The 10,440-nt window shown below is 47.6% G+C and overlaps 1 protein-coding gene across 1 annotated transcript in view; it reads left to right on the forward strand.

Annotated features, from left to right (window-relative positions):
• Window positions 1-7,600, forward strand: part of Ttyh2 (tweety family member 2) — a 43,084-nt gene extending 35,484 nt beyond the window's left edge. Inside the window, exons 13-14 of the mRNA XM_069993206.1 lie at window positions 822-900; window positions 2,510-7,600. Coding sequence (XP_069849307.1) covers window positions 822-900; window positions 2,510-2,584 — 154 coding nt within the window. The 3' untranslated portion in view covers window positions 2,585-7,600. The remainder of the gene's footprint in view (window positions 1-821; window positions 901-2,509) is intronic.
• The last annotated feature ends 2,840 nt before the right edge of the window (window positions 7,601-10,440 follow it).

The following is a 10,440-nucleotide window of genomic DNA, read 5'->3' on the forward strand; positions in this document are numbered from 1 at the left end:
CAGGCCAATGCTACTGAGAGTATTAGACATTCTCCACACCCATGTGTCCAGCCTCAGCCTATATGGCACGCCCTGGATGTGTGTGTGTGTGTGGGGGGGGGAAATGTCTCAGGTTTCTCCAGGCTATTCTGCTCCCAGCAACTGTTCCCTGCCCCCCACCTCCACCAAGGATCTTCCCTCTATTTTCTTTTCTTTTCTTTCTTTTTTTTTTTTTTTTTGTCAGTCATGGGGCTCGAACTCTGGGCCTGGGCACTGTCCCTCAGCTCTTCAGCTCAAGGCAAGCACTCTACCACTTGAGCCACAGAGCCACTTCTGTTTTTCTGCTGGTTACTTGAAGATCAGGGTCTCACGGACTTTCCTGCCTGGGCTGTCTTCAAACCATGATCCTCATATCTCAGACTCCTGACTAATTAGGATAATAGGTGTGAGCCACCATGCCTGGCCTTCCTTCTTATTTTCTTGCCCACTTTTCCCCTATTTTATTTATTTTTATTTATTTATTGGTGCTGGTATTGGGACTTGAAGTCAGAGCCTCACCCTCTCACTTGGCTTCTACACTCAAGGTTGGTGATCTACCACTTGAGCCACTTCACTTCTGGCTTTTTGCTGGTTAATAGGAGATAAGAGTCTCACCAACTTTTCTGCATGGGACTGGCTTTGAACATCACCTCTGAGATGTCAGCCTCTGAACAGCCAGTGCTTTACCCGTTTCCACTCTCCACACCCATGAGACCCTCCTGTGGAAATCTGTGATCTGTGTGCATGCACACACACACTGTACAGGCTGCCTGCCCCCTACTGAGCACCCCCTTTCTCTGCAGGAACCAGGCCATGCTCTTCGGTGGGAACCCACGCTACGAGAACCTTCCACTCATTGGGAGAGGCTCTCCTCCACCCACCGTAAGTGGTCCTCCCTGTCAGTCCCTCTCTGCTCTCACTGTGTGTGGGGGGGGGAGGGGAGGAGGGGGGAGATGTGTCAGACAAAACCTGCCCACCCAGTAAAGGCAGAAGAAAAAAGAAAAGCAAATCGTTTCCTTATCAGCTAAGTGCTAAGCCCTGGGTCACAGACATTGAATACCAGAAGCAATTGCATAGCTTGTCTCAAGATAAATGATGCCCAGCTTCAGGCAAGAGGGCCCGCAGCACTGTCACATTGGCTCATCCCCAATCTGCCTGGTAATTAAGGTGGCCAGCCTTGGAAGGTAATTGCCTTTACCAAAAGGAAAAATTAAGTTTCTTTTATCTCTGTAACAATTGGAGGCCGGAAGGAAAAGGTACTGCCCTGGATGGTCACCTTCCCCTGGGCAGGACTGGAGAGCCATTAGCCTCACCAAGATGTGAATACAAAGCTGAGCAAGCTTGCTTGTCTGGTGTTCTACCACTTGAATTGTACCTCCAGCCTAATTTTGTGCTGGCTATTTTATTTTATTTTTTTGGGGGGGGGTCTGGTCGTGGGGCCTGAACTCTGGGCCTGGGCGCTGTCCCTCAGCTCTTCAGCTCAAGGCTAGTGCTCTACCACTTGAGCCACAGTGCCACTTCCAGCTTTTTTCTTTTTGCTTATGTGGTGCTGAGGAATCGAACCCAGGGCCTCATGCATGCAAGGCAAGCACTCTACCACTGAGCCACCTTCCCAGCCCCTGTGCTGGCTATTTTAGAGATAGAGTCTTATAGACTTTTCTGCTCAGGCTGGCCTCACACTATGATCCTCCAGATCTAAACATCCTGATTTAGCTGTGATTACTGTCATGAGCCCTAGCAAAGAAACGTTAAATACTTCTCAAAAGGACAGAGAAAGCCGGGCGCTGGTGGCTCACGCCTGTCATCGTAGCTACTCAGGAGGTTGAGATCTGAGGATCTCAGTTCAAAGCCAGCCCAGGCAGGAAAGACCGTGAGACTCCTATCTCCAATAAACCACCAGAAAACCGGAAGTGGCGCTGTGGCTCAAGTGGTAGAGTGCTCGCCTTGAGCTGAAGAGCTGAGGGACAGTGCCCAGGCCCAGAGTTCAAGCCCCACGACCACCACCACCAACAACAAGGATAGAGAAATCATTTAGTCATTTTTCAAAGAAAATACTCCAAGCAGAGAAGAATCACTTTTTTTCCCCCTTTTTGTACTAGGGTAAGTTAAGGAGATTCTTTTTTCCTTTTTTTGTGCCAGTACTTGGGCTTGAGTCAAGGCCTGAGTGCTGTCCCTTAGCTTTTTCACTCAAGGCTGATGCTCTGCCACTTAAATCACACTACCGTGTCCATCTTTTGGCTGGCTCATTAGAGATAAGAGTCTCATAGACTTTCCTGCCTGAGCTGGCTTTGAACCATGATCCTCAGATCTCAGCCTCCCAGGTAGCTAGGAGCCACCTGCCCTGGCCGGATGCATCTTTTAAATCTTGTATTTGTGGTTGGTTGACTCCATGGCTATGGAGCGTGGCTACAGAGGGCGGGTGGGCCAGCCCATGTCCGCTTTCCCTGCTACCCAGGTGTGCCGGCCTGACTGCCTCCCCTCTCTCCCGCAGTACTCCCCCAGCATGAGGCCCACCTACATGTCCGTGGCCGATGAGCACCTGAGACACTACGAATTTCCATCCTAGTGGACTTTTGGGACTTCTGGGGGGCAGGTCTCTGCCTCCTCCTTCCGGTTTGGTTTTTAATGAATGCAAACATAAGCTGCATTTCTTTACTGGAAACCAAAGGCACGTTTACACTGACAGGTTCCTGGGGCCACAGAGGTGCTATGGGGACCCCTGACCAAAGCTCCTGATATGCTTGGCCTCCCTCCTGCCCCGCTCCCTCCTCCCAGAACAGTTAGGGCCTGGCTAAAGGCCCCGAACCAGCTGTGCTCGTCAGTCACCCCTATGTCAGATCCACCCAGATGGGGAGGGGCAGGAGGAAGGGGTCACCTCAGACATAGCCGCCACCACCCTGAGCACTCAGACACCAGGATGGACCTTCATTCAGCTCAGGCAGCCACTCTCCTGGCACCTCGGTCTCCGTTTCCCAGCAGGAAACAGCGGAGGGCTGGTCGGGAGGTAGGAGTGTAGAAGTGGCATCCTGATGAGTCCAGAGCATGATGGAATATGAATTCTAGGGCTGGTGGCCCAGAGGGCCAGCATCAGGATTACTGTATCCTAGGTGGCTGGGGGCTGCCCACGCACCATAGCTCGCCAGCCATCCAGAGGCATTCTCCTGTGCTCTACCATCTCTAACCTCGGCTGTTCACCTCCATTCCTGAAAGGATGCTGGAAGCCGGTGTCACTTAGGACTGGTCTCAGGTATGAGCAGACCCTTTGCAAGGCACTTAATGCTCTTTCCCAGTGTTTTTAACACGTCGATGCTCCAAAGGATGGTGACTCATAATAAATACATCCATTTTCTGAGAGTAGATATGGGGCTTGCTTCTCACATCTGGCTTTTATACCACAGCTTTGCAGAATTTGCTATTCTCAGCCAGTTTCTGTGTGTGTGTGTGTGTGCGTGTGCGTGTGTGTGTGCGTGCGTGTGTGCGTGTGTGTGTGTGCGTGCATGTGTGTGTGCGTGTGTGTGTGTGTGTGTGTGTGTGCTGGTACTGAGGCTTGAACTCACAGCCTGTGGCTCTTGCTTGACTTTTTTACTTGTCAAGGCTGGTGTTCTACCACTGAAGCCATACCTCTACTTCTACCTTTTTGGTGGTTAATTGGAGATAAGAGTTTCTCAGATTTGTCTGGCCAGGCTGGCTTTGAACCATGATCCTTAGGTCTCGGTCTCATGAGTAGCTAGGATTATAGGCTTGAGCCACTGGGACCTGATTACCAGCCAGTTCTTTACTGGTCTTTATTGAGGCATGGAAACATAGATTTTTAAATAAAATAAAAATCAGTAAGACATCCTGATGTCTACTGCTGCTGAAAGCCATGGGAGACCTAGTAAGAGGAAAGAGTCTGAGGGACATGGTTCAAGTGGTAGAGCTCCTGCCTAGCAAGTGTGAAACACTGAGTACAAACCCCCACGAAAGAAAGCAACAGGTAAGGCTAAGTGGAACCTCCTATTCTTGGGGAACAGAATGCCCACAACAACTGACCCTTCTTTTTTGTCTTCAAGCAAATTTGCCATCCAAGGTTTTAGCACCGTGGTATGATAGTTCTTCTTGTGAGGACTAGAGTTTTCCTGCCTCTTCCACCATCCATCTTGCTCCAATCTAGTGTCCCAGGCCCCTGACCTGCCAGGCTGCAAAGTAGCTTTTTGACCAACAGGAAATAATCTCTCTCCCAGCCATCCTGCCCCACTGAGGGGCCAGATTAGGGTCTATGGTGCTTCCAGCCTCCTGCCAACCTTCAGGGCACGATACTGAAGCCATGCATACTGACATACCATAATGGAATTGCTGGGAGCAAGGGCAAAGATCCCTGTTCCCTGCTTGAAGATCCACTTACTGTGACAACCCCCACAGTGAGTGGCCCTCAGCCCCCAGCCGAGCCATCGCCACAGAATGGGGCCACAGGGCAGCCGGACTTACTTTGTGTCAGCTACATTAACTGTGAATACCTGAACACCTGTGCAAGTCCATGACACATGCAGATCCACAAGCTCTGTGACCTCAGGGTCTTGCTTCTAGCATTTGATTATCAGCAACTTAGTTGTTTTTAATGCATGTAAACTAAACTAAAATTCTGTGGTGGGGGGAGTTCCTATAGGAGCCAGGGAGGAAAACCTCAGCCTGTTACCTGTACTCCTTCACCCAGAAGAGAAATAAACCACTTTTTACTAAAATATGCAATCTTTGGCTTCCTAGGCCACAAGGAAAGGAACAAGGTGTTTCCTGGCCCCTCCCCGGAGGGTTGGGGTGAGGATGGACTGGCAGATTCCAACAACAATTTCAGATTTCACCAGAGATTCAAAGGAGGGGAGGGAGCTTCATGTTAGTGGCTCACACCTGTAATCCTAGCTGTTCAGGACACTGAGATTTTAGGATCACAGTTCAGAGCCAGCCTAAGCAGGAAAGTCTGTGAAACTCATCTCCAGTTAACCACCAAAAAGCTAAAAGTAGAACTGTAGCTGAAGAGGTAGAATAGCAAACTGTCTTGAGCAAAAAAGCTAAGCAAGAGGAAGAACAGGAGGATCTGAGTTCAAGCTCCAGTATCAGCACAAAAAAATAGCTGGGTGCTAGTAGCTCATGCCTGTAATCCTAGCTATACAGGAGGCTGAGAGCTGAGGATTGTGATTCAAGGCCAGCCTGGGCAGGAAAGTCTGTGAGACTCATATCTCCATTTAACCACTAGAAAACCTGAAGTGGCTCAGAGTGGTAGTGGGCTAACCTTGAGTAAAAAGCTCAAGGACACCGCCCAGGCCCTGAGTTCAAGCCCCAGGACCAATAGAAGGAAGAGGGGTGGGGAGTGACTATCGCAGGCTTTACTTTTGCCCTAGTTTTTCCTCAGATTTCCTGTAAAGACCCTTCATTGTTCATGTGTGCATGTGTGTGCATCAATACAAGTTCTGGAGCTTGAACTCAGGAGAGCTTGGTCCTTGTCCCTGAATTTTTGTTAAAGCTCAAGGCTGACATTCTACTACTTGAGCCACAGGTCTACCTTCAGCTTTTTGCTGGTTAATTGGAGATAAGTTTCACAGATTTTCCTGCCCAGTCTAGCTTCAAACCACAATCCTCAGATTTCAGCCTCCTGAGAAGCTAGAATTACAGGCGTGAGCCTTCGGCGCCTGGCTCCTTCATTGCTCTTTTGGTTACTAATAATAAACATTGATTAAGTGTTCGCACCCTGTGCCAGGGACTGTCTCTGGTTTGTATTAGTCTTTCATTAGCCCTCACAGTATCCCTAAGAGGCCATCCAAGCGAGCGGGGACACCTGAGACACAGCGTCCCTTATGCGGGTGGCGTCTTGACGAGCTCCAGCTGGCTAGGGCTCCTTCAGTGACTGGGGTTCAGCTCTCCCACAGGACTAAGGGTCCACTTGTGTCCCAGCACCATGCCTGCCCAGGCTGCATTTCCAGGAGCCTCTGAAGTAAGCTGAAGAGTGCTTGGGGAGCCCTTGAAACTGCACAGCCCACCAGGCTGAGAACTGGGCGCCAGCTGCTCTTGCAGCTTTGCCTGGCCCCTGAGCTGTCTCAGGATACTGAGAGAGCAGGGAGACTGCATGACTGCTTCGATGTCTTGAAGGTTCCTGCTGCTCAATACCTCCAAGGAGGTGGAGACTGGACCTAAGGACTTTCCTTATCTGGGCTGTGGAGTAGGAACCCCACATGAAGAAGAGCAGCCATGGGAAAGCACAGGCCCCATCAATACCTCGTGGGTCACCTCTCTTCCCTCCAGAGGGCCTGGCAGTGCCTCTTACCCAAGGAAAATCAATAGGGCCAGCCACCCCTGACTCCTGTGGAAATAATCTATCAGCTGACAGCAACCTGACTGAAGACCCAAGAGAAGACAGTGGTTACTGTGCCACACCTGGAGCTGGAGCTCAGCACCTTGCACTCTTACTTGGCTTTTTCATTCAGGGCAGGTGCTCTTGAGCCACTGGTCCTCTTCTAGATTTTTTGCTAAGAGTCTCACAGATTTGTCTGCCTGGGCTGGCTTCAAACTGCAATCCTCAGATCTCAGCCTCTTGAGTCGCTGGGATTACAGGCACGAGCCACTGATGCCCATTTGGAATAGTATTTTCATACGAAGTTATTACATGATTACAGACAGGGCCTCACTGTATTGTCCAGGCTGGTCTTGAACTTCTAGGCTCAAATGATCATCCCACTTCAGCCTCCTGAGTGCTGGAACTTATGAAAAGCAAGCTAGTTTTTACATTCATTTATTCACCCACTCATTCATTCAAGGCACTGCTATTACTAGGTAAGCACTCTACTACTGAGCTACATACCCAGTCCTAGTTTTTACCTTTTTAAGGTTTGTTGGGTTTTTTGTTGTTTTGTGGGTCGTGAGGCTTAAACTCTGGGCCTGGGTGCTGTCCCTCAGCTCTTCAGCTCAAAGCGAGCACTCTACCACTTGAGCCACAGTGCTATTTCCAGTTTTCAGGTGGTTAATTGGAGATGAGTCTCATGAACTTTCTTACCCGAGCTGGCTTTGAATCATGATCCTCAGATCTCAACCTCCTAAGTAGCTAGGATTACAGGTGTGAGCCACCAGTTCCTGGTCTTTTTTTTTTTTTTTAAGTCAAATATTTGCAACTGATTTTATTGGTAGAAAATTCTCTTTACTGGGCTGGGAATATGGCTTAGTGGTTGAGTGCTTGCCTAGCACATATGAAACCCTGTGTTCAATTCCTCAGTACCACATTAAAAAAAAAGCTAGAAGTGGCTCTGTGGCTCAAGTGGTAGGCAAAAGAAGCTCAGGGACAATGCCCAGGCCCTGAGTTCAAGACCCAGGACTGGCAAAAGAAGAAGAGAGAAGGAGGAGGAGGAGGCAGAGGAGGAAGAAGAGAAGAAGAAAAGAAAAATCTCTGAACTGCAATTAAGCAAAAATTTCAAGGAATTCTATTTTTCTCAGTAATAGATCTGCATCACTATAAATGTAAATAAATATACATATATATAGTCAATGACTTTCTTAATGCATTAATCAAAAGTATAGAAACTTGCTTTCTGAAGGTTAAACTGTGTGACTTTAAGTATGACTATCTCACAATACTGTGAAATTTATGTAATCAATCTCAATAAAAAAATTACAAAAGAATTTTTTAAAAGAAACTGACTTTCTATTTTTTCATATAAACACCTATAGAGTAAATTTGACTTTTGCATGTTGATCCACAAAAGCTAAAATTCTTACTTTCTCCAAATTCTGGGTCCTGGACGACATGGACTTTACAGATTAGCAAGCAAGCAAATCAATGGGGATTTGCTTAGATCCAAGTTGTCCAAGTGTGGACAAGATGCCTGGAACGCATGCTTCCTGTCTAGGATTTTCTTTGTTTGGTTCTTGTGGTGTCAGGGATGGAGCGCCAGCCTTGTGCTCCCTAGGCCAGTCCCATCTTGAGCGACAGCCCCCAGGCGTTGGTTTCCTTTCATCATTTTTTGTTTTGTTCTGGTTACAAAAACAAGTCTGTAATGCAAACATTCCAAACTTCACAAAAATGTGTGAGAAAATGAAAAATCTCCCCCTACTGAATCCTCAACCCGGAACACAGCTCTGTGAAAGAAAAACACAAAACAAAATGTGATGTAGGTTCTTCAAGTTTTCCTCTAAAGTATTTGTAGAAATATAACCCCACTGCACACAGAGTGCTGCCACTGGTGTTTTTCTACTTAACATCTTAGACAAATTCCTGTTATTCTTTTTTTTTTTTTTTAATTTTTTTATTGTAAAGATACTATACAGAGGGTTACAGTTACATGAGTGAGGTAATGAGTACACTTCCTCTTGAACATTGTTACCCCCTCCATTGTTTTCCCCCTACCATCCCCTCCCTCCCTCCCTTCCCCAAGGTTCTTTTTTTTTTTTTTTTGATTGTGATTAAGTGATTACTTAATTTCCGGAAATTCACAGTATTGTGGAATAATGATGCTCATTTAAAGTCACAAGTTCATTCTGACTTTCCTGGAGCAAATTGTCTATCACAGTCTGTAATATATAACGGTGCTCATATGTTATATGTGATCAGCAGCATGGGGATATTTAGTAGTGGTTCAACCAGATGAGTGGGAGTTAAGTCCTGTTAGTTTTGTCATATCACCTAACATTTTGGATTCATCATCCACTTATCAGGGAGACCATGTACTGTTTGTCTCTTCGTTCTTGGCTTACCTCGCTCAACATGATTCCTTCTAGCTCCATCCCCTGTTATTCTTTTTTTAAAAAATACACTCCTCAGCCAGGGGCTGTGGCTTAGGCCTGTAATCCTAGTTACTTGGGAGGTTGAGATCTGAGGATCATGGTTTGAAGCCAGCTTGTTCAGGAAAGTCCATAAGACTCTCTCTCTCTCTCTCTCTCTCTCTCTCTCTCTCTCTCTCTCTCTCTCTCTCTCTCTCTCTCTGTCAGTTGTGGGGCCTGGGCACTGTCTCTCAGCTCTTCAGCTCAAGGCTAGTACTCTACCACTTGAGCCACAGCGCCACTTCTGGCTTTTTCTGCTTATGTGGTGTTAAGGAATCAAACCCAGGGCCTCATGCATGCAAGGCAAGGCAAGCACTCTACCACTGAGCCACCTTCCAAGTCCCATGATGAGACTCTTCTTTTCTTTCTTTCTTTTCTTTTTTTTTTTCTTGTCAGTTGTGGGGCTTGAGCTCTGGGCTTGGGCACTGTCCCTGCACTCTTCAGCTCAAGGTGAGCGCTCTACCCTTTGAGCCACAGCTCCACTTCGGGTTTTTCTGATGGTTTATTGGAGAGAAGAGTCTCAAGGACTTTCCTGCCCAGGCTGGCTTTGAACCAGGATCCTCAGATCTCAGCCTCCTGAGTAGCTAGGATTACAGGCATGAGCCACCAGCACCCAACTGAGACTCATCTTATCTCCAATTAACCACCAAAGACCCAGAAATGGAGCTGTGGCTCAAGTGGTAGAGCACTAGCCTTGAGTGAAAAAGCTCAAAGACAGTGCCCATGCCCCTCGTTCAAGCCCTAGGCCTCACACACAGACACACATACACACACAGAAATATACACTTCTCTTTCAACTCTTGATAGTGCAGAGAGGAGGATATGAGACCCCAGGACTCTACTGAGGAAGTAAAGTCTTCCTGCCTCACAGTAATGCTCTGGCTCCAAAGGATGTTTTCCGCCAGCTCAGGGTGACCCTTCCTGAACAGCAGTCAACAACCGTCACCCAACTTCAATACACACACACACACACACACACACACCACACACACAGCCTCAGTGGGGTGAACAAATAACTCCTACCTGATAGTACTGTAATTACACATTGTTTGCCAAAGAAAGCTAAGAGAAAAAGTGACCAAGAAAGTTCTCTGTAGAAGAGGTCCATGCTAGCTGCAGTGGAGGTTGAGATTAGGAGGATCGCAGTTCCAGGCCCATCCGGACAAAAAAAAGTTCTCAAGACCTCATTTCAACAGGAAAAAAAAAAAAGTGATGAATGCCTTTCATTTCAGCTATGGCAGTTAGTATAAATAGGAGGACATTGGCCCAAGCCAGGCTGGTCAAAAAGCAACACCCTATGTCAAAAGTAACCAAAGCAAGCTGGACACTAGTGGCTCATGCCTGTAATCCCAGCTACAAAGGAAGCTGAGATCTGAGGATCATGGTTCAAAGCCAGCCCGGGCAGGAAAGTCTGTGAGACTCTTTAATAAACCATAGAAAACTGGAAGTGGCGGTGTGGCTCAAGTGGTAGAACGCTAGCCTTGAGCTGAAGAGCTGAGGGACAGCGCCCAGGCCCAGAGTTCAAGCCCCATGATTGACAAAAAAAATAAGTCACCAAAGCAAAAAGGGCTAGGGGCATGGCTCAAGTAGCACAGCACCTGCACAAAGCCCTGAGCTCAAACTCCAGTAAACCCCTCTTTGGGG

This window comes from Dipodomys merriami, unplaced genomic scaffold (assembly GCF_024711535.1).
Source record: "Dipodomys merriami isolate MVZ:Mamm:240054 unplaced genomic scaffold, mDipMer1.0.p SCAF_42, whole genome shotgun sequence".
NCBI classification, from domain to species: Eukaryota; Metazoa; Chordata; class Mammalia; order Rodentia; family Heteromyidae; genus Dipodomys; species Dipodomys merriami.